Source organism: Nomascus leucogenys, chromosome 11 (assembly GCF_006542625.1).
Source record: "Nomascus leucogenys isolate Asia chromosome 11, Asia_NLE_v1, whole genome shotgun sequence".
Lineage (NCBI taxonomy): Eukaryota > Metazoa > Chordata > Mammalia > Primates > Hylobatidae > Nomascus > Nomascus leucogenys.
Genome location: NC_044391.1, coordinates 105414769 through 105438142, shown reverse-complemented (window position 1 = coordinate 105438142; position 23374 = coordinate 105414769). Strand labels below are relative to the sequence as shown.

Genomic DNA, 23374 nt, shown 5'->3' with positions numbered 1-23374 from the left:
GCCAACATGGTGAAAGCCCATCTCTACAAAAAATGCAAAAATTAGCTGGGCGTGGTGGCACGCGCCTGTAATCTCAGCTACTCTGGAGGCTGAGGCAGGAGAATCGCTTGAACCTGGGAGGTGGAGGTTGCACCACTGCACTCCAGCCTGGGCGACAGAGCAAGACTCCATCTCAAGAATAAAAAATAAAGAGAATTGAGATTGGACTCTTTCCACTGTTTTGCTGTAGTTCTCATTTCATAGGTGAAGAAACTGAGGCTCCTCGAGGTTAGGGAACAGGCTGAAGCTCACAAAACTATCAGAGCTTCCATTTCAGTCCAGCTCTCTTTGACTGCAGTGAAGTAGTTAGGGTTAGATCTGTAAAATGGAGACTAGAGTATTTGTAAAGGGCGGTTGCTGCAAGGATTAGGTGAGCTCATGAAGGTGAAAGTGCCAACAGAAGAAGAGTCACCTAAGGGAAGAAGAAACTTCTCATTCATCAGTTTTTTTTTTCCTAAGAGATGAGGTCTTGCTATGTTGCCCACGCTGGATTTGAACTCCTGAGCTTAAGCTATCCTCCCACCTCAGCATCCCGAGTAGTTGGGACTACAGGCGCACCACCTCACCTATCTTATTCATTTTTGTATCACCAGTTTGTTGATAAATCAATATATTTTTTGAAAATAAGCCTATGAATATATAAATTAATAAATGGATGAATGAATAAAGAAATGAGCCACCTAGCACAGGTGCCTGGAACACAGGAGGTATTCAATCAATGTTCCTTTTCCCTCCCTCACTCTGGAGGGTAGAGGCCATATGTGCAGTCTCTGTGCCTGGCACTTGGTAGGCCTGATGAGTGTGTGTAGGTGGAATGGCTGACTCTCGGGAGCTCTGAGCCTTTGAGGCTAGAAGGAAATGTTTGTCTTTTCAGCTACAAGCAGAGGCCAGGGCTTTGAGCTCTGGGAGCTCAGGGAGTGATATGCCCAGGACTTCCCACCACTGCAGGGCAAGGGCCGCCCATCTTCCAAGTTGACCCTGGCCCAGTAGTTACCCAGACTCAGTGTCAGGCCCGGCTGCACGCACCAGTGGAGGGAAGCAGCAAATCCTTCCAGCTGCAGAACAGCTGAGGATGGGGCTATGGCCACCAGTTAGCAGATAACGTATTCTGCCCAGCTAGACTCAAACTTCCTTCCATTCCTCCATCTTTCTCTGTCTTCTCTTTCTCTGTCCTCTCTGGGCTTCAAATCTCAGTCCCCTGTATCTACTGAGTGAGTAAATGAGCACTGAGGAGAGTGGCTGGCATACAGTAGTTGCTCTGTAGACACTGGTGGAATGAGTGAATGGATACATGAAAACAGGACTGAAGGAAGAGACAGGCTGATGGATGCATGTCTATTTATTGGCACAGGGTCCTATAAGGGCCAAGACCACACCCTCCCACCCTCTTTTCTGTAAAAATAAACTCTGTTCTTCCTTTTCCCTGCTCTATCTGCTTTCCTGCTTGGTCCAGGGAGAATCAATCATTTGCTAAGGCTTGTGCCCTAAGACACAGGAACCAGTACCCGCTACACATATGTACTTCCCCTCTCAGCCCAGGGAGACGGTGGGCAGCAGGAGGCTTTCAGAGGCCCTTGGGCTTCTACTAGGAGCTGTCAGTGAAGGTCAGCAGCAGCACTGGGAGCAGTGGCACAAGGAGCACAGGGTGAGGTGGGGGTAGCCCCTGAGGGTGAGCCAGACAGAGCTGAGTCCACCCCTAAGTGCTCACTGAGTGAGCCTGGGGAGAAGCCCAGGAGGTACACCACCCAGGCCTGCGGGTCACAGTGGGGCAGGCACGGCAGGCCCATGGCCGCCAGGCTGAGTGAGCTTGGGGCCAGAAGAGGCAGACTCCTTCCTATGGGAACTGGCCTCCCCGCCCAGACCCCTTCCAGGCAGGGTGACATGGAAAGATGTCACAGTGAATGGTGGGGGCTCTGCTGGAGGCAGGGGCACCCCCAAAGCAGAGGCACAATGTGGTGATTGGGGAGGGTCTGTACTCGTGTCACCTGTGGTGGGGAGGACCTATACCCAGCCCAGCTTGCATTTGCCTCCTCCCAACCCAAGAGCAAACAGCTTTGTCAGGAGAGCTGCCCCAGGTCTGGTGACAGCCAGCCATTTCTCCCCTGATCCAGGTCTACCACACCTCACACAGCTGCCCCGGGTTCATGGGGGAGCCGACAGGGCAGCCGAAGTGCCGCAGGAAGTCACGGGAGTTGGAGAGAGTGCCCAGCACGCGGAAGCGGGCAGGGCTGTGGGGGTCGGTCACCAGCCCCTCGTGAGAGCTCTCTGGTGTGCGGACCGAGCACCACACCTGCGGGCCAGGACAGACATGGGGGCATATGGTGTCTAGTCTGGAGCCGGGCCTTAGAGTCAGCTACAGCCATCCCAGGGGCACAAACCACCACCGCTGCAGCCCCTCCCAAGTTCCTTCCAAACCTGCCCTGGACATCGGGTTGCCCAGCATGGACATGACGAGGGGAAAAAGCGGAGCCCCTGAAGCTGCCTGCTGTGGCTGCCCAGCAGAGACTCTGCCTGAGTCCTTGCTCTGTCACTTACTCTATTCCTGGGCAGCCCCGGACAGGCCACTCTGCGTCCCGAGCTTTAGTTTCCTGCATGTCTCCCTCACAGGAACAGCGTGAGGATCAACGTTTGCCTCCTTCGCCACCCTTTGCCCCACCCTGTGCCCCTCAAGCACGACAACCCTGCCCTTGGCGCTATGCGAAATCCTACCAAGGCGTGCTCCCGCTCAGGCCTCTTCAGGCTGCCTCTGTGGGCCCTGGCTGGCCGGAGGCTCTGGGCACAGGCCTTCCCAGCCCACCTTTCACGCCCCAGCCTCAGCCCCATTCCCTAGCCCCTTTGACGTGTGCCCCACACTTCTCCTAATGACATACTCAGGAGGGACCAGGACAAAGGGGCAGACCCCAGGCCTTCTGAGAGGGTGATACCTGGGCAAATCCCACAAAGAAGAGCTGGTGGTTGGTGAGCCCCACGGCTGGCAGTTGCTGCTCCTCCCCATGCTTTCTCAGCCATGCTTTGTAAGCCTGGAGACAGAACAGTGGGCAGCAAGCCCATCCAGGCCTGCCCCCATCCACCCAGCACCTTTCACCCCAGGCCAGCAGGCCTCAGCCACTGGAGGGCTGGTCAGGCCACTCACATTGTAGGCAGCCTTCAGCCCCCCGTTGTCAGCAATGTTCTCCCCCAGCGTCTGGCGGCCGTTGAGCCTCTCCCCGTTGACCTGGTATTGATTGTACTGTTCCTCCATGCAGGCCGTGTGGTTCCGGAAGGCTGCCAGGGACTCATTCTGCCACCAGGGCCGCAGGTTCCCTTCTTTGTCATACTCGCGCCCTGAGGAGAACTCACCTTTGCACCCCACCAAAACCAGAGCTCATCCCTTGGGGGCAGCAGTGCCCCCACCAGCCCTGGTCCACAGACTTCAGGGCCCTTGGGGCTACATCAGTGTCCCAAGGCCTTGCAGGAGCCACTGGGAATTCTAAGCTAGAGGGGACGACTCCATGGGCCCCTACCTTGGTCATCAAAGGCATGTGTCAACTCGTGGCCCATGACCACACCAATGCCACCAAAGTTCAGGGCCCTGGTGGGTGAGGAATGGCAAGTGAGGACATGGTGGGGGTACTTCTGAATCCCACCACCAGCCCTGCTCCCAGCTCAGCCACAGGCCCAGGCCCCAGCACCCAGCCCCTCCTGCTTCAGACACACTTGGGGTGGTTGCGGGCATAGAAGGGGGCCTGCAGGATGCCAGCGGGGAAGACGATCTCATTCTTAGTTGGAAGGTAGTAGGCATTCACTGTCTGGGGGGTCATGCTCCACCTGGCGGAGGAAGAGGGAGAGGCTGAGGCTCCTGACTCTCCTGACACTGCTCCCCTCCCAGCAGCCCTGCCCTACCTCCTGCAAGGCCATGGGGCCGCCGGTCTGGGACCAGTCTTGCCACCCTTTTCCCCCATCCCAGGAAAACTTCCCCCACCTCTGCTGCCGCCCCTAGTGTCTATGTCCGCCCCCTCATTCTCACTGGTCTCGGCTGGGAGGCTTGCGGAGCTGGTCAGCCATAACCTTGGCAGAGAAGTTGTACAAATTCAACATGTTTTGGAAGAAAGAATCTTCAGAAATTTCGTACTATGGGAAAGGTGGAAGTAGAAAGAAAGCAAGAGAATCCATTGGAGAAGATAATAGCCCCAGTTTGGCTACTCATTAATATCTCTCCAAACCTCAGTTTCCTCAGCTGTAAAGTAGCTAGTAAACCATAATTGGCAATATTTAAAGGCCATTTATGTTACGGGTGCTGTTTTTTTACATACTGTATTCATTTATCTCACAACCCTATGAGGTAGGCACTAGTAGGACCCCCATTTTACAGAAAATGAAACCGAGACCTAGAGAGGTTTTGTTAAAGTTAAAAAGTTAAGGGTAGAAACAGAATTTGATTACGCTTGACTCCAAATCTTGGCTCGTTAACAGTATATTTCACTGCTGTTTGGCCTGCAGCTGTCACAGAGCCAACATTTTAACAATGCTGGTTACCTCCATCTGCCTCTAAAAGAAACCGACAAGCACCTCTTTCCCAGTGCTTGAGCCCCAATTACTAAGGCCAGGGAACAGTGCCTCTACAGGGCTGAAGTTCAGTACTGATGAGCGTAGGTACTCACCCCATCGTAAACATCATCCAGCTCTTTGGGCTCCAGAATAAAGTCTGGGAAACCAATCATATCATAGATGGCGTCTGCCTGAAGAGACCAAGTTAAGGGTTTGTTTCCTTCCCCAGGTTCCTAGCAAAACTGTATCCTTGAACCCCACCTCAAGATGGCGCCCCAACCCCAGCCACCGCTCACTTTCTCCTTGGCTGCCTGGCGGGTCTTCTCATCCATCCAAACCAGCTGTCCCAGGGCCTCCTCAAATGCAGTCCGGATTTCACTGATCATCCCCTCTGCCTGGGAGGGAGGAGGCAAAGTCAGCCTTCCCCTGCACTGAATGCATCCCTGCCCCTGCCCATCCAACCTGGTGCCCCACCCCCGTCCCCCCAGGGGAAATGGGAACGTCTAGACTAATGAAATACGGCTGAGCACCTGGAGAGGATGAGAAGGAAACACCAGTTGTAAAGGTACTGGGATTGTGGCTGGCTTTTTTCTTAATTAAATAAACATTTTAATTGACAATAAGTTCATCAAATTACATTATAATTTAATATATTGCAATGATTTTTTTTTTGAGACAGAGTCTGGCTGTGTCACCTAGGATGGAGTGCAGTGGCACCATCTCGGCTCACTGCAACCTCCACCTCCCAAGTTCAAGTGATTCTCCTGCCTCAGCCTCCCAAGTAGCTAGGATTACAGGCTCCCGCCACCACGCCCGGGGAATTTTTGTATTTTTAGTAGAGCCGGAGTTTCCCCATCTTGGCCAGGTTGGTCTTGAACTCCTGACCACATGATCCACCCGCCTCAGCCTCCCAAAGTGCTGGGATTACAGGCGTGAGCCACCACGCCCAGCCTAGTGCAATGATTTTTTATCTGATTATGAAAAGAGGGCATTCACAGAAAATTTGGAAAATTGAGAATTGAAGAACAGACCAGTTACAAATCACTCATTCATAGATAAGTTCTTTTAACATTTGATTACCCACTTCTAGAGTTTTTCCCTCCGCTGATATGCATATAAAATATGGAATTATGTTGTATAAGGTATATATTTTTTGTAACCTACTTTTTTCACTGAAACATATATCAGCCGTTTAAGGATCCTCACAACCCATCCTAACCACAATTTATTTTTCCTTTACCCTATAGTTGGACATTTAACCTGTCCTCATTTTCTGCTATTATAAACAACATTGCCATAAAAACCATAAACATCCTTACAGGTAATACTTTAAGCACATCCATTATCATATCCTAATAAATAAATATTTCTTCTAGTTATATAGTTAAACATAAACACATAGACAACTTTAAAGGACTCTTATAATCCCACTGCCCAAAGCAGCACTACTTCATTTGTTCATGAATTTATATCCAGTTGTTTTTCTTTTCTTTTTTCTTTTTTTTGAGACAGAGTTAAGCTCTGTCGCCCGGGCTGGAATGCACTGGCACCATCTCGGCTCACTGCAACCTCTGCCTCCCAGGTTCAAGTTGATTCTCCTGCCTCAGCCTCCCAAGTAGCTGGGATTACAGACACCCGCCACCATGCCCGGCTAATTTTTTGTATTTTTAGTAGAGACTGGGTTTCACCACGTTGGCCAGGCTAGTCTCGAACTCCTGACCCCATGATTCACCCACCTTGGTCTCCCAAAGTGCTGGGATTACAGGCGTGAGCCACCGTGCCTGGCCCCCGTTGTTATTCTATATGTCTGCACATACATGAACAGTCAATTTTGAGGGCATAATGTTGAAAGAATCTTGTAGACTCACAATTTCTTTGCTTTGCCGGTCAAACGTGGCCTTCACGAAGAGGGAGCCCAGAGCGAAGCCAAGGGCGTCATCCGTGTTGGAGATGCAGGTCTGCCACCTCGGCACACAAGACTGTTAAGGGACAAAGAGCCAGGACCACAGAGATGGCTGTGTCCTCCAGTCAGAGGGCCTTTCTCTGTCACTGGGGCTAGCAGCCCTTCTCAGCTCTGGACAAGAGTCCTGGGTTTGCTCAGCACCACATCTGTCTTTTTTTGAGACAGGGTCTCGCTCTGTCACCCAGGCTGGAGTATAGTGGTGCAATCACTGCTCACTGCAACCTCTGTCCCCTGGGCTCAAGCGATCCTCCCACCTCAGCCTCCCGAATAGCTGGGACCCCAGGCACGTGCCACCACATCCAGCTATTTTATTTTGTATTTTTAGTAGAGAAGGGGTCTCACCATGTTTCCCAGGCTGGTTTTGAACTCGTGAGCTCAAGCGATCTGCCCGCTTTGGCCTCCCAAAGTGCTGGGATTAAAGGCATGAGCCACCGTGCCTGGCCCACAACTAATTTTATATCCAGTCAGTCCCCCATGCAAGAAACCTGGGAGTCACTCCAGCTTCCTCCATCTCCCTAACCCCCACATTCAGTCTATCAGCAGCAGTTTCTACTACTTTGACTTCTTTTTTTTTTTGAGATGGAGTCTCACTCTGTCACCCAGAATGGAGTGCAGTGGTGCGATCTCAGCTCACTGCAAGCTCCACCTCCCGGGTTCATACCATTCTCCTGCCTCAGCCTCCCGAGTAGCTGGAACTAAAGGCGCCCGCCACCGTGCCTGGCTAAATTTTTTGTATTTTTAGTAGAGACGGGTTTCACCATGTTAGCTAGGATGGTCTTGAACTCCTGACTTCAAGTGATCCGCCCACCTTGGCCTCCCAAAGTGCTGGGATTACAGGCATGAGCTACGGTGCCCTGCCTGCTTTGATTTCTTTCGTTCTTTTTTTTTTTTTTTTTTTTTTTGAGACGGAGTCTTGCTCTGTCACCCAGGCTAGAGTGCAGTGGCGCAATCTCTGCTCACCGCAAGCTCTGCCTCCCGGGTTCACGCCATTCTCCTGCCTCAGCCTCTCCGAGTAGCTGGGACTACAGGCGCCCGCCACCACGCCCGGCTAATTTTTTGTATTTTTTAGTAGAGACGGGGTTTCACCGTGGTCTCGATCTCCTGACCTCGTGATCCGCCCGCCTCAGCCTCCCAAAGTGCTGGGATTACAAGCGTGAGCCACCGCGCCCGGCCCTGCTTTGATTTCTTAATGTGCACTCAAGTGGATGGGAAAAATGATTACCACTTCCCTGCCCTATAACACTGTCATCTGGAACCCCTGAGCTCAAGCAGTCCACCTACCTCAGCCTCCCAAAATGCTGTGATTACAGGCACAAGCCACCACACCCAGTCTGCAATTGCCTTTTTTTTTTTTTTTAACAGAGTTTTGCTCTTGTAGCCCAGGCTGGAGTGCAATGATGCAGTCTCAGGTCACTGCAACCTCCAGGTTTAAGTGATTCTCCTGCCTCAGCCTCCCGAGTAGCTAGGATTACAGTTGCCTGCCACCATGCCCAGCTAATTTTTTGTATTTTTAGTAGAGATGGGGTTCCACCATGTTGGCAATGCTGGTCTTGAACTCCTGACCTCAGGTGATTCACCTGCCTTGGCTTCCCAAAGTGCTGGGATTACAGGCATGAGCCACCGCGCCCAGCCTGCAATTGCCCCTTAACTGGACACCCTGACTCCATTCTCATCCCCACTTCCCTGCTGCTCCCCTCCATCTTCCATTTAGCCACCAGAAACATCATTTCCTACATAACCCAATTGTGTTTCTCCTTTCCATGGCTACTCCCATGGAGCCCCATCTGTGAAAGGATCAAGGCCGGACTTCTCGACACAATATTCAGGTCCCTTCCTGAGTGCCCCATGCCCACCTTACCAAACCCCGTCTCTCAGTTGCCCTTTCCTCAAGCTCATGCCAGAACATGTGTAAAGCCACCATGCTCCTTTTGGCCTCTAGGAATTTGCACATGCCGTTCCTTGTCCCTGGAATGCCCTTCTCCCCGGCTTTCTTGGTGAACTTTTCCATCACATAGCACCTCTCAGAGAAGGCTTCTCTGATGCCCTTCCCCACGATCCCCCCAGGTGAAATGTGCTGTCCCACCTCTGTCCTATAGCACAAAAGTCTTTCACTCAGTGTGAGCAGTTATCACCACAAAATATAATGTATTTGTTTACATGTCCACTCCCCCCACTTAATGGGGTATCTTGAAACTAAATACTCATTTATTTATTGTATCCTCTCCATCCTACTCATCAAAGCCGAGTGCCTATACATATCATGTACTGTGCAGGTGCTTCACTTACATTAACTCAGCTAATACTCTTCCTGACAACCCTCCAAGTTATTCCTGCTTCACAGAGCCGGAAATGGAGAGTCAGAGAGGCTAGGTGATATGCCCAAGGTCCTACAGGCTAGAAAATGAATTAGTTGGGATTGGAACCCAAGTCGGCTTGCTTCCAAATTGTGCGCTCCATACTATGCACCTGTGCACCATGAGGCACACGGTGCCTGACACACTGAAGGCGTGCAGCATCGGCTTGACTGGATCAGAACGTGGAGGCAAAATCAGAGAGCCCACCTTCTTAGTGCCATAGAGGGTCTCCAGCAGCTTCTCTTGTGCAGACTCAAAGCGTCGGTCCAGGCTTGAGGTTGTCTTTTGCACCAGGTTCCAGATCAGGTAATTGTTCAGGATGCTGACAATCAGACCAGAAAATAAGAAAAGGGCAGGTGGGATGCCCTTCCCGCCCCCCAAACCAGCCCCCAGGAACATGCAGGCTGCAGGAGTCCCAAGAGGCATATGTGGAAGCTGTCCCAGGGTTCCTCTTTGGTCCCTGGGCCACACACCTCCCTGTAGAGGTCAGGTTGGAGAGAGGTGCGGGAACAGAGATTACAGGGAGCATCCTGCAACCCTAGCGCAGAGGAAAAGCCCATAGACATTCTGATTGGATGTTTGGAAGGCCCATAGCATTATCAAATGTTGTTCTGTGTGGCTGGGCCAGTCCACTACGCCCAGCATTGCTGGAGACGTCCACGGAACCCACCCTCACCTTGGGCTCCCCCCACACCTTGGTTCCGTTCGGTTGATGAGCTCTGACACCTGCTGCAAATAATCCATCCCATACACCACCACAGGCTCAGAGTCACTCAACTCCAATGGTGACAGCAAGAAAGACAGGAACTCAAGCCAGTCCATGGAGGGCGCCAGAGCCTAAGAGAAAAAAATCTCAGGCCTTGCCTGCCCCACTCGCTTCCAGCAGAACCCTCCCCCACTGTATGCTGTAGCCTGGGAGCCCTTCCCATTGCCATAGCAACAACTACTGGCTTCATGGTGTATCCTTCCTGTAACATACCCTTTTCCAGGCCTGGGCACCTCCAATCTGGGAGCCCAACCACTTATTATACAAGGATAACCACTATGTGTGACATTCAGCTGGGGCCTAGATATTCAAATATTTTCCTAACAATTGATAAAATACCACTCACCTGACACCCTGCACATACTGGCTTCTCCTCCAGAACCACATCCCACCCCAACTTTTCCATAATCCAACATCTAAAGTGTTAATGGCCTGGCACAGTACAGGTCCCCCAGTAGAAACTTCCACTTCTATGGTTTTTTTTTTTTTGAGATGAAATTTCGCTCTTGTTAACCCAAGCTGGAGTGCAACGGCACGATCTCAGCTCACTGCAACCTCCGCCTCCCAGGTTCAAGCGATTCTTCTGCCTCAGCCTCCCAAATAGCTGGGATTACAGGCATGTGCCACCACACCCGGCTAATTTTTTATTTTTAGTAGAGATGGGGTTTCACCATGTTGGTTAGACTGGTCTTGAACTCCAGACCTCAGGTGATCCACCTGCCTTCGCCTTCCAAAGTGCTGGGATTACAGATGTCAGCCACCATGCCCAGCCTATTCTGATTGTTTTGTGGACATCTCATACAAACTGTTACACATTTTTAACACAATCCCTCCATGCATCCCCAGGCAACAAGAAAGGGACCAAAGGATGACCCAGTGAGAGGTGGCCTAAATGGACACCATTTTTTTTCCCAGGACAGCAGCAGTGCAGTGGAGCACAGAAAAGCAAGGGAATGAGGAAAGGACTGGCTGCCTTGGGGAGACAGCATGGAGGGAAGCTGGGTGGTCTGTGCCAGTGCTGGCCCCTCTCAGTTGTCTCCAGTCCCCTGCCTGCCCCACCTGCAGCTCCGAAATGCTCATCTTGTGATAGATCTTCTCCTCGTCGCGCCGCTGGTCCTGGGGCACCGTGATGTTGGCCAGCTGTATCTCCAACTCCAGCACCTGCTGCATCTGCTCCCTCGTGGAGGTGGGCCGCCCACCCAGCAGCATCCCCAGCTCCTCCATGTAGTCCAGATAGGCGGTGAGCACCTGTCAAGGCCCGAGTGATCCTCAGAGCCCAGCAACAATTCCTGCCCAAGGCTGAGATCTCTTCTTACCACCACCTCTGCTCACTATCTCTTCTGCTTGAAGCCTTCTTGGATGACCTGTTTCATTTCTGACACACTGCTTACCGCCACTGGCTAAGTATTGTTTACTTACTTACTTCTTTTTTTTTTTTGTCTCACTCTGTTGCCCAGGCTGGAGTGCAGTGGCGTGATCTTGGCTCACTGCAACCTCCACCTCCTGGGTTCAAGCGATTCTCCTGCTGCAGCCTCCTGAGTAGCTGGGACAACAGGCGTGTGCCACCACGCCTGGCTAATTTTTTGTATTTTTAGTAGAGATGGGGTTTCACCATGTTAGCCAGGCTGGTCTCGAACTCCTGACCTCAGGTGATCTGCCCGCCTCGGCCTCTCAAAGTGCTGGGATTACAGGCATGAGCCACTGCACCGGGTCATGTTTACTTACTTCTGTACTTGTTTATCATCTATTTCCCCAAGGAGAAGGTGAGTTCCAGCAGAGCACTGTTCCAAGTTACAGCAGCTTACTCACTGCTGTCTCCAGGGACTAGAACACAGAGTAAGTGCTCTGCAAATGTCTGTCCAGTGGATGGGCCTGCTTCCCATACTGCTTTGCCTTCTCATTTCCTAGATCCCTGCTAGTTGTCCCAGCCCATCAGTGACCATGTGCCTTCACTGAACAGCTGACTGGACCTCACAGGGGATCGGGGCCATGGTGTCCTCAGGCCTCTATTACCTCCCATCCTGCCAGGCCTCAAGCTTGCTGCTTTCTCCACTACCTGCTAGTCTCCAAGGGAGAGAAAAGCATGGAGAAGAAATATTTAGTGACCACTTCTGTAGACATGCATCAGACTCTCTATTGGAGGCTTTCCATACAGTGTATCTTTTCCTCCCCGCACAGCAACTTCATGAAGTGAAGATGAGTCCCATTTCACACCCCAGGGCAGAAGCTTGGGAAGATGACACAGCTTGACTTCCATCACAAACTAGCAGATGGCAGAGTGAGAATGTGGCCCAGGCCCGATGACCCCAGGGCCATGGCGGCCCTGGCCCTGCTCAGGTCCAGTACAAACTCATGCGGCCTCACCCCCGCTGGCCCTGAGGCTCCATGAAGGCAGGGCTGTGTTTGCTTTGTTCACCACTGTAATTTCAGGCCCAAGCACAGCTGTCTGCTACATAGTAGGTGCTCAATAAATATCTGTTGAATAACAGGATGAAAACCTGCAAACAGACACTCAACACTGCTCTGTGCCAATTTCCTTAACCCTCCTCCCAGAAACCACTTCCCACTCAACCTGAAGGCCCACCTGGGCTCCCCTAATCGCCAAAGGCCATCTCCTCTTCTACTTACCAAGAAGTTTTAGATCCCTTAATCTCCATTCTGTGTATTTCAAATTCCTCCTGTCTCTCACCTCTCCTCTTGCTTGCTGCTGGCATCAGAGGAAGAGCTTTGAGTACCAATCCCAGTCATCCCAGCTCCTGAGGAGGTTGGTTAGCTAAACCAGTGATCTCACCTTACCCCTTCTCTCCCCACCTCCTCACCTTCAGCTTAGTGCTTACTTTTGAGACTCTCCTGAACCCTGCTTTACTCTTAGTTTTTTTTGTTGTTGTTGTTTGTTTGAGATGGCGTCTCCCTTTGTCACCCAGGCTGAAGTGCAGGTGTGTGATCTTGGCTCACTGCAACCTCCGCCTCCCGGGTTCAAGCGATTCTCCTGCCTCAGCCTCCCCAGTGGCTGGGATTACAGGCGAGGGCCACCAGGCCTGGCTAATTTTTGTATTTTTAGTAGAGACAGTGTTTCGCCATGTTGGCCAAACTGGTCTCGAACTCCTGACCTCAGGTAATCTGCCTCGGCCTCCCAAAGTGCTGGGGCCACAGGTGTGAGCCACTGCACCCAAACTACTCGTAGTTTTCATCCTATCTTAACCTTTTGTGTTGCATCTTTCTCTAGATCCCAGCACAGGAGGCTTCCTGAAGGCAACCAGTGACATGCTGACAGCCAAACCCAAGTCTTTCCTCTTGCCCCTTCCAAAGGGTTGAAGGATGTTGTCTCTCCCAAATTGTAAAAATTATCTCCTCCCCTGACTCAGATGATGTCAAAATCACACATCTGTCCACATCACTTTTGAGTTTCCCTTTCCATTTCTTTTGGGATGAATCCTAAATTTGGCCCACAATGCTCCTGCATAGTTGAGCCTATGGACCTGTCCAGAAGGCCTTGGCCCACATGCCCCTCCTGCTCCCTCTCCCATTGAGAATGGCCAGTGGGCTGGCCATATGCCTTCCCACTTTGGAACCTTTGCATAACCTATTGCCTTTGCAGAGACCTCTCCCTTCATTGCAGCCTATCCGCACCCTGGAACTAGGCAGGTTCCTGGTCACATTTGCTCTCAGAACCCTATGCTTCAACAAATGGTTGTCCTACTCCACAGCAATCTCTTTTGCCGACTCTCCCACTGCCCTTAAAATACAAGGATCTCCTTCTGTCCTTTCTCTGTCCTCCTCCTGTCTTACCTCTTCAAAGCCTTTGTTTAGGTTTCTTTTTTCTTTTCTCTCTTTTGTTTTTTGAGACAGAGTCTTGCTCTGTTGCCCAGGCTGGAGTGCAGTGGTGCCATCTCGGCTCACTGCAAGTTCCACCTCCCGGGTTCAAGTGATTCTCCTGCCTCAGCCTTCCAAGTAGCTGGGATTACAGGCAGCCGCCACCACGTTGGGCTAACTTTTGTATTTTTAGTAGAGATGGGGTTTCACCATGTTGGTCGGGCTGGTTTCAAACTCCTGACCTCAAGTGATCCACCTGCCTTGGCCTCCCAAAGTGCTGGGATTACAGGCGAGAGCCACCATGCCTGGCCCAATTTTTGTATTTTTAGTAGAGATGGGGTTTCACCATGTTGGCCAGCTGGTCTCAAACTCGTGACTTCAAGTAATCAGGCCGCTTCAGCCTCCCAAAGTGTTTGGATTACAGCCACCCTGCCTGGCCTGGTTAGGTTTCTAAGGAGATGCCCCTCAAGCCTCTGGGTCCTTTCAGGCTTATTGTCTCTTCAGGACTCCACACAGCTTTCCCAGCTGCCTGCTGACCTCTCAGTATGTAAGGTGCCCAGGTCCCATCAAACTCACATGTCTAAAAGGAGCAGCTCCCACACCCTGAGCATCTGCCACATGCAGGAGCATAAGTTTGTACCCCTAACCTACTCCAAACACTGTATGAGGTTGATGCTATGATCCCCTGTTTACGGATGAGGGAACAGCCTCAGAGAGATTAATCAACTTGCACAAAGCAGCAGAGCTGAGACTGAAATCCAGGTCTGACTCCAAAGTCTCTCCTATTCCTGTGACATTGCACTGTCTCCTCTTTCTCAATGTACCCTAAGCTGGTTCTTCCTACAGACACCCCTAATTCCCAAGGGACCCCTCCATTCCACCATCACGGAAGTGAACAGTTTCAGCCATCTTCACCTCTTCCCTCCTCTAACATCCGGGCACCAAGAACTCATGATTCTGACTTGATGATATCTCTTACATCCTCCCCTTCCTACCATTCCTTCTGCCACCTCTTTCATTTGGGACCTTCCTGACTCAGAGCACGGAGTACCACAGATACTCTTAATTCATCTCCAGGCTTTCTTTCTCACATCTACTTTCCACACCCCAAACAAACTGACTTCCCAAAGCACTGCGCTCCCTCCCTACTTTGGAGCATGCAGTGGCTCTCCGGGAGCTACAGAATCAACTCCGTAGTGTGCTATTCAAGGTCCTCTCCATAACCTGTTCCTGCCCACCCCTCCAGCCTCTCATCTGCCTTGAGTTCTATATTTTACCACAGTGGACCCCTTGCCATGGTCCAGACACACCTAGCCTTTCCCTCGTCAACACTTTTTTTTTTTTTTGAGATGAAGTCTCGTTCTGTTCCCCAGGCTGGAATGCAGTGGTGCCATCTCGGCTCACTGCAACCTCTGCCTCCTGGATTCAAGCGATTCTCTTTGCCTCAACCTCCCAAGTAGCTGAGATTACAGGTGCACACCACCTTGACTGGCTAATTTTTATATTTTTAGTAGAGACGGGTTTTCACCATGTAGACCAGCCTGGTCTCAAACTCCTAACCTCAAGTGATTCACCGGCCTCAGCCTCCCAAAGTGCGGGGATTACAGGTGTGAGCCACTGTGCTCAGCCTCATCAACACTTTTGTTTAAACTGTTCTTTCTTTTTCTTTTTCTTTGTTTTTTTGAGTCAGAGTCTTGCTTCGTCACCCAGGCTGGAGTGCAGTGGCATGACCTTGGCTCACTGCAACCTCCGCCTCCCAGGTTCAGGCAATTCTCCTGTCTCAGCCTCCTGAGTAGCTGGGACTACAGGCGCCTGCCACCACGACTGGCTAATTTTTGTATATTTAGTAGAGATGGGGTTTCACCTTGTTGGTCAGGCTGGTCTCGAACTCCTGACCTTAGGTGATCCACCTCCCTCGGCCTCCCAAAGTGCTGGGACTACAGGCGTGAGCCACCACACCTGGCCTAAACTTCTTTCTACCCAGCATGCCCTCATCCACTCCTACATATTCTACAGGGCCTGGCTCAAATGCGATCTCTTCAGGAAGACTTTGCTGGCTCCCTAAGTCTCTCCTGAATCCTGAGGACCCTCTTGTGAGCTTTGTTCTCAGCTATCTAGGTCCATGAACCCTTCGACACTGAACGCTTCCTGTGGCAATGGCTCGGAAACTTATATCTCAGAATTCCCCCACTGGACCTGGCATACAGTAGGTGTCTATGAAACCTACTAGAAGAATAAGAGGAAGGAAGGAAGGAAAAGGGGAAGAAAGGGAGGGAGGGAGGAAGGAAGAAAAGAAGGAAGAAAGGAGGGGCAGTTACTTCACTAGGTGACAGGATAGGCTCACCTTCCCTGCTCTGACCCTTGGCAAAGGGAAAAGTCAACAGGGATCAGCCCAGCTCAGCAAGGGGTAGGGATGGGGGTTTGGAAGATGTTCCTTACTTTCTCATTGGCAGTTCTGTTTAAGTAGTAATCCCGAGAGGGCAGAAAGAGCCCAGACTGGTCCACCTGCAATGTCAAGGAAAGGAGGTGAGCCCCTCACTTTCCCCACCATGGGAACCTGAATTCCCGAGCAGGGGTTGGGGTGGGGGCAGGGGGTCAGCCCAGCCTGCCTGTCACAGGAGAGGGAAGTCTGGGCTCAGCGAAGGGTCCCTAAGTCTCTCCACACCCTTTCCCAGCTCATCACCTGGATAACATTGCTGTTGGAACTCTTAGAGTCGGCACTGATGTAGACGGTGAAGAATGGGGTGGCCCTGTAGGTCCCTGCTACTGCCTTCAACACCTCCATAAAGTTGTCCTGGTCCCAGGGCCCCGTAATGTTCCAACCACCAATCTATGTAGAGACCATAAGTGGAATGATTAGCACAGGAGCTCCCAAAGCGTTCCTGGCCATCTCCTCTCTCAAGGCCCCTCCTGCTCCCCTGCCCTCAGCTGGCTCAGTGGCTCTACCTTGTCAATGAGGTCTCTCAGTGGCTGGGCTCCCAGCTCCTCAATGCGCTCCACCTGTAGGCAAGATAGGTAGAAGCGCTGTGTCTTCCGCTCAGCTTCACTGCTGGAGTTGAAGGTGGTGTTTTCTGTGGGGCAGAACACAGGATCCAGGTGGCAATTACGTTAACTGCTGAGAGGGAGTCCCTGGCCCTCGCTCGGTTTCTCTCCTTGCCTTGTCAATGAGCAGTCCTCCTAACGCAGACCCAGGAAGAGTGTCTGAAACAGCAAGCCGTGGCTTCCTCTCCCTGTCCACGGAGACCCAAGGATATCTAAGCAGTACAGGCTCCCTGGTGTCTACCACACCACGACAGTGCTCCAAACAGAGTACAGAGAAGCGGCCCTCCATTATACCCAGAGTTCTGCCCCCGTCAAACCCATCTGCACTTCTCAAGAGTCCCCTGCTCTCTGCCTCCCCACTCTCTGGAGTGTTCACAGAGCCATCCACTTCCTCATTCATGGACATTGACTATCTGCTAAGTGCCAGGCCCTGTGCTGGGCACAAGGCACATAGGTGGCCCAAGGCCTCCCTAACAGCCCCACTCACCAAGCAGGTGCTTCAGTATGGCCTGGTTTTGGTCCCAGAGGCTGTTGAAGGTGTTCCAGCGAGAACGCCCATCGGGCAGGGGGTTCCTCCGAATCCAGCCCCCACAGGAGAACTGGTAAAAGTCCTCACAGGGGCTCACCCCTCGGTCCAGGGACTCCAGGATTTTTCCAGCCACTCGAATACAAGCCTCTGTAAGGCAGGTGCTGTGGGATGGGTCTGTGGTAGGGAACATGGCCGGAGGGTAGGGGACTGTCAGTCTGTCTGTCTGGAAGGGGCAAACTCTTTGCAAGGGCCATAACAGCAGGAAGGTTGGGAAGAGAAAGCAAAGCGGGGGGGCTTTTCTGCAGGGAAGGCTTGGTCCCCACAAGTGAAAATCTTAGAGGCCCTTAGGCCTCCAGAACCCCTAGTTATGAATACTGATGAAGAGTGTGGGCCCACCTACCTCTGTGGTACTGGACCCCTAGGGCCACAAGGCAGCCCAGAAGCAGTGCAGCCAGCAGTAGAGAGACACCTGCTAAGACCAGCTCCAGCTGCGTGCGTGAGCCTAACAGCTGTCTTGTCCCCTTCTGGAATCCCACCTGGGGAACATAGGGGGACAGAGAGTGACTGAGCTGCAGGGCAGGGGTCCAAGATCACGAGAGGGTGAAGCCACAGGCAGTTTTCAGAGCCACAGGGTTAACTTTGGGCCCGGGGGCAATGAGGCCAGCCGGTGAGTTGAGCCCTGAGTCTGTTTTGTGCAACATCATGGCTTAGCATCGCCTCACCATAGTCCTAGAGCAGAGGCCAGAGATGGAGCGGAGGTGGGGGCAGGTGACCCTCCAGAACAGCCCAGAGCTCCTGGGTGTGCCAGGCGTCATGCCAGGGCTGGGGCCTGGTGAGAAAGGGGAAGCCCCCTTGCCCACCTCCATGGCGTCCGGGGAGGCCCCGCCCTCTACGGGGGTCTCGGGTGCGTCTTCATCCCGAAGCGTGGCCCGTTTGTACTCCACCATCTGCCAGACAGTCGGGGTTGCCAACCGAGGTCAGGCAGAGAGGGCTATTTGCCCACGACCCTGCCCCAGTGCTCCCTGCCTCGCGGACCCCTCCCCCCTGCGAAGAGGGCCCTTCCCTTCCCACCTGCCCTGCTCTCGGGCCTGGGGTCTCTCTATCACCGCTCCACCAGGCCTGGGACGCAGCCCTACCTCCGCGAGCCGGGCACCGCTTGCCCCTCCGCGGCCGACCCCTCTGCCTCGTCCCCCTCCACCCGGTCCCCTCCCGTGGAGGCCAGGGCCCCCACTCACGTTGCTGCCAGCTCCCAGCTCCTGCAGCGCGACGTTCATGGTGGAGTCAGGCCAGGCGGTGATTCAGGGCTCCTGGCAGCTGGCCCTCTCCCGGGCCGCGGCCCCGGTCCCCTGCCCGGCCCCGCCGCCACCAGCCATCACGGCCGCCGCGCAGCACCCCCGCTCGGCCGCGGCCTCCGCTCGACCGCGGCCGCCCCCGCCCGCCCGAGTCCCCCGCCCCACGCGGCGCCCCGCCCGGGGTGGAGAGAGCGTGGGGGAGAGGGAGGAGCGCGCCGAGGATCTCCGCAGGCTCCAGCTGCCCTCCAGCAACACCGGAGACCCCTCCACGCTTCATGGTCCGCCCCCCATCTCAGCAGCACCCTCCTTCAAGCCACCCATAATTTACTTTCCTATGAAAAGTAATGAAATTCAACCAGGCCCAGACGTTGCTAATACTCCTTGGCCTACTTCCTCCAAATTTCAGGCTGTCTCCATCCCCTTTAAGCACTTTAGAGAAATTATGCCCTCCTGAGGAACGTCTTCCCCCAGTAGTCCACATAGCCCCTCTTCAGCCGGCAAATACAGAGCACACAGTCAGTTCACTCACATTCAGGGTGTGCACGTGGTACCTACCTATGGTACCTACCTATGTGCAGAGAGCACATAGACGCCAAGGACACGGGCAGGCACGACGCCCAGCATACAGTCCACACACGCACATGAGATGCCCACAGAATGTACACACACTGCATACTCACACACAGTGTACACACGCACAACACACCCAGAGCCAACACACACGCAAACTGTGTTTCTGTATGTACACACACCAAGTGCAGGGGGAGCATACACTCCACACACACACAGCCTACACTGACTCTACTCTTCCGTGGCGCTTCAAGACCACACTTCTACTCTCCAAGATAACTGCTGTCATCAGATCGTCTCATAAAGGGAGGGTTACAGATGGTGACAAATTGGCAGGGAAAAAAACAGCCATGCACAGATATTTAAAGAAAAGACGTGCTAACACTTCTAACTTGGGGAAAGCAAACCGTTTTATCTGGGAGATTTACAAGGAGAAAAAAAACTAACACCAAGCAATATTTAACTGAAAAGCAATAGTGTGGCACCCATGCATCTGCCATCTGCCTTCCATATTGTCATTCCTTAATCAGGCCTGGTGTTATTGCAGGCTGCTGCACTGAAAAGTGCCTAGTGTTTTACAATTCAAAAAAAAAAAAAAAGGAAAAGAGAGTGCGCTTCATCTTCCTCTCCCCATCCTCCACCCCCACTGAGAGAGTACAAGAATTTGACCTGAGAAGGCTTGAATGGGTAGCAAACACATAATCCATTTCTTTCTCTTTCTCTCTCTCTCTTTCTTTTCTTTCCTCTTTCTTTCTTTCTTTCTTTTTTCATCTTTCTCTCAAGAAGGGTGTCAGTCAGGCGCAGTGGCTCACGCCTGTAATTCCAGCACTTTGGGAGGCCGAGGCGGGTGGATCACGAGGTCAGGAGTTCGAGACCAGCCTGGCCAACATGCTGAAACCGCGTCTCTACTCAAAATACAAAAATTAGCCAGGCATGGTGGCGGGCACCTGTAATCCCAGCTACTTGGGAGGCTGAGACGAGAATCGCTTGAACCCAAGCGGGTGGAGGTTGCAGTGAGCTGAGATCATGCCACTGCACTCCAGCCTGGGAAACAAAGACCGAAACTTGGTCTCAAAAATAAATAAATACACAAAATAAGAGAAGGGTGTCTCACTTTGTTGCTCAGGCTAGAGTGTAGTGGCATGGTCATAACTCACTGCAGCCTCAAATTCCTAGGTTCAAGCAATCCTCCGACCTGAGCCTCCCTAGTAGCTGGGACTACAGACACGTGCTGCTGTGCTTGGCTAATTTTTTAAAATTTTTTATGGAAACGGGGTCTCACCACCTTGCCCAGGCTGGTCTTCAACTCCAGGCCTTAAGCAATCCTCCCGCCTCAGCATCCCAATGTGCTGGGATTACAGGCATGAGTCACCATGCCTGGCCCATAGTCCATTTATTGACGCTCACCTCAGTTCTCAGACAACTTGCTGCAGTGGATCTAATGCAGAATGTTCTTGCGGCTGAGAAAGAGTAGATGATGAATGAAGCAGGCTGAGAAGTGTTGCATTGCTTTTGTTGGCACTTTTCACCCCAGAATTGCATGGTTCTCAAACAGGAAACAGTACAGTACAGCAAGGATAAAAGATTCTGGATCCAGATTCAGTTTCCTCATTTGTAAAATGGAAATGAGAATACCTACTTCAGGCCACACACCGTGGCTCACACCTGTAATCCCAGCACTTTGGGAGGCCGAGACGGGTGGATCACCTGAAGTCAGGAGGTCAAGACCAGCCGGGCCAACATGATGAAACCCTGTCTCTACTAAAAATGCAAAAAATTAGCTGGGTGTGGTGGCACACACCTGTAATCCCAGCTACTCGGGAAGCTGAGACAGGAGACTCGCTTGAACCCAAGAGGTGGAGGTTACAGTGAGCCGAGATCGTGCCACTGCACTCCAGCCTGGTAACAAGAGCAAAACTCTGTCTCAAAAAAAAAAAAAAGACTAATACTGACTTCAAAGGCTAGTTGTGAGAATTAAATGAAATAATACTTGTAAAGTATATGGGACAGTGCATGACACATAATGGGCAATGTGTTGTTTTTTTTGTTTTTGAGACGGAGTCTCCCTCTGTCGCCAAGCTGGAGTGCAGTGACGTGATCTCAGCTCACTGCAACCTCCGCCTCCTGGGTTCAAGCGATTCTCCTGCCTCAGCCTCCCGAGTAGCTGGGACTGCAGGCACACACCACCATACCCAGCTAATTTCTGTATTTTTAGTAGAGACGGGATTTCACCATGTTGGCCAGGCTGGTCTTGAATGCTTGACCTCAAGTGATCCACTTGCCTTGGCCTCCCAAAGTGCTGGGATTACAGATGTGAGCCACTGCGCCTGGCTTACAGTATTATAATCTTATGAAACAACTGTTATTATACATGCAGTCCATCATTGACATAAAGGTTGTTATGTAGTGCATGATTGCATAATGAAAGCTACTACGTATGGGCCACCTGGCAACAGGATCATTAGAAATATTCCCAGGGTCACTGCAACAGCATACTACAAATAGCAAGTTTAGACAGCACTTTACTATGTGGCAGCCACTGCTCTAAGTGGTTTACATCTTATGCACTCATGACACTTACGAAGCCATTCTACAGATGAGGAAACTGAGACATAGAAACACTAAGAGTTATACAGCTTGTAAGTAGCAGAGCTGGGATTTAAACCCAGGGAGTATGGTTCCTTTCTGGAGAGCAGTTTAGCAATATGAATCAAAAGGTGGCTACACTTCCTCCCCGCATTAGTTGCTAGTGTTTTGCTACATCCCTTCTAGGAAGAATAAGTGGAAATACATAAATTTCCAAGACAGGCAGACTTGGGCTCAAATCTGGGCTCAATTCTTTATCAGCTGTATCATCTTTATCAAGTTACTTGAAATCTCTGACTGTTAATTTTTCTCATCTACAAAATGGGAATAATCACCCCTGTCTCGGAGAGTTACTGTGAGAATTAAATGCAACCACATATGATAGAGCCTGTTACCTATTTTTACAGTGCTCTCAGATGCACTAGGCTTGGCCTAAATGGACACTTTCTTTTCAAGTCTCTTTCATGACCCAAATTATTTTTAGACCCATAACTATCCCCCCTCCCCTCCCCTCCCCTCTTCCTTCCTTCCTTCCTTCCTTCCTTCCTTCCTTCCTTCCTTCTTCCTTCCTTCCAATTTTTAGAGACAGATTCTGCTCTATCACCCAGGCTGGCATTATGAGCTCCCTGCAGCCTCAACCTCCTATGCTCAAGCGATCCTCCCACCTCAGCCTCCCAAGTAGCTGGGACTACAGGTGCATTCCATCACACCTGGCCTTTTTTTCTTTTCTTTTTTTTTTTTTCATACAAATGAGGTCTCACTATGTTGCCCAGGTTGGTCTCAAACTCCTGAGCTCAAGTAATCCTCCTGCGTTGGCCTCCCAAAGTGCTGTAGGCCTGAGCCACCACTTCCAGCCCCCCATAACTATTTCTGACTACATGTCAAATACCCTATGTATAACAGTCTTGGAGTTTGCTCTATTTTATATTTCTATTTTCTTTCTCTGTATTTTTCATCTTTGACTCTGTTTCTCTCTTATTCTCCTATTTTCTCTCTCTCTTTTCTACTCTTCCTTCCCTACATGGATAATCTTTTTTTGATCTTTTTTCCTACAGAGATAATCTTTTTTTGGTCTTTTTTCCTACATGGATAATCTTTTTTTTTTTTTTTTTTGGTCTACATTGATTGTGAATTGAGAGGGAATGGACAATGGCTTGTGTGTTAAATTTACAAACACAATGTAGTTATGAAGATAACAAGAAACATCAATGAGGCCCAGTGTGGTGGCTCATGCCTGTAATCCCAGCACTTTGGGAGGCTAAGGTGAGTGGATCACCTGAGGTCAGGAGTTCGAGATGAGCCTGGCCAACATGGTGAAACCCAGTCTCTACTAAAAATACAAAAATTAGCCGGGCGTGGTGACGGGTGCCTGTAATCCCAGCTACGGCAGAGGCTAAGGCAGGAGAATTGCTTGAATCTGGGAAATGGAGGTTGCAGTGAGATAAGATGGCACCACTGCACTGCAGCCTGGGCGATAGAGCAAGACTCCATCTCAAATACAAAAGAAACATCAAAGCTCAGTATAGATAAAGATGGAAGGTATGAACACTCATACATTGCTGGTAGCTTCCAAGTTGATACAACCTTTTTGGCAATATGAATCAAAAGGTATAAAAGTGTGCACACTCTTTGACCCAGAAAATTTACTTCTAGGAAATTGTTCCAGGAAATAATCATTATCCATGGGATATTTTTATCAATTAGCTTTTGTTGTGTAACAAATCATCTCAAACTGGATTAAAATAACAAACACTGATTATTTCTCATGTTCTGTGATTCTTTGTGATTGGCCAGCTCAGCAGGAGCTGGATGGTTTAGCATGGTCTAGAATGGCTTCATTTACATTTTTGGGCTTCAGCTGGGATGTCTGAACAGTGTCTTTGTGTATTATCT

The 23374-nt window shown here is 51.2% G+C and overlaps 1 protein-coding gene across 4 annotated transcripts; it reads right to left on the bottom strand.

The window, feature by feature from the left end:
• Nucleotides 1-1360: 1360 nt before the first annotated feature.
• ECE2 (endothelin converting enzyme 2) lies at nucleotides 1361-18465 on the bottom strand. Of its 4 annotated transcripts, none has more exons than XM_003256557.2 (19): nucleotides 18269-18465; nucleotides 17756-17980; nucleotides 17434-17569; nucleotides 16992-17207; nucleotides 16409-16533; nucleotides 16146-16292; nucleotides 15902-15967; nucleotides 10709-10897; nucleotides 9578-9720; nucleotides 9091-9205; nucleotides 6435-6545; nucleotides 4863-4961; nucleotides 4680-4757; nucleotides 4046-4149; nucleotides 3736-3846; nucleotides 3543-3610; nucleotides 3173-3363; nucleotides 2964-3059; nucleotides 1361-2329 (listed from the first exon to the last, which is right to left on the bottom strand). In XM_003256557.2, the coding sequence occupies exons 1-19, from the start codon at nucleotides 18305-18307 to the stop codon at nucleotides 2153-2155; spliced, it is 2436 nt and encodes an 811-aa protein (XP_003256605.1). In that variant the 5' UTR covers nucleotides 18308-18465; the 3' UTR covers nucleotides 1361-2152. The 4 variants fall into 4 exon arrangements, with proteins under 4 accessions (XP_003256605.1, XP_003256606.1, XP_030678758.1 ...); XM_003256558.2 differs by having other exon boundaries at nucleotides 17894-17980; XM_030822898.1 differs by lacking the exon at nucleotides 16992-17207 and having other exon boundaries at nucleotides 17894-17980.
• Between the last annotated feature and the right edge of the window lie 4909 nt (nucleotides 18466-23374).

Excerpts from the sequence above, each read along its gene's own strand:
- ECE2 (XM_003256557.2), bottom strand. The coding sequence starts at position 18,307 with ATGAACGTCGCGCTGCAGGAGCTGGGAGCTGGCAGCAAC. Across the intron at positions 3,847-4,045 it reads AAGCCTCCCAGCCGAGACCA|GTGGAGCATGACCCCCCAGA; the intron begins GTGAGAATGAGG and ends TTCCTCCGCCAG. Across the intron at positions 3,364-3,542 it reads ACATGCCTTTGATGACCAAG|GGCGCGAGTATGACAAAGAA; the intron begins GTAGGGGCCCAT and ends AGTTCTCCTCAG.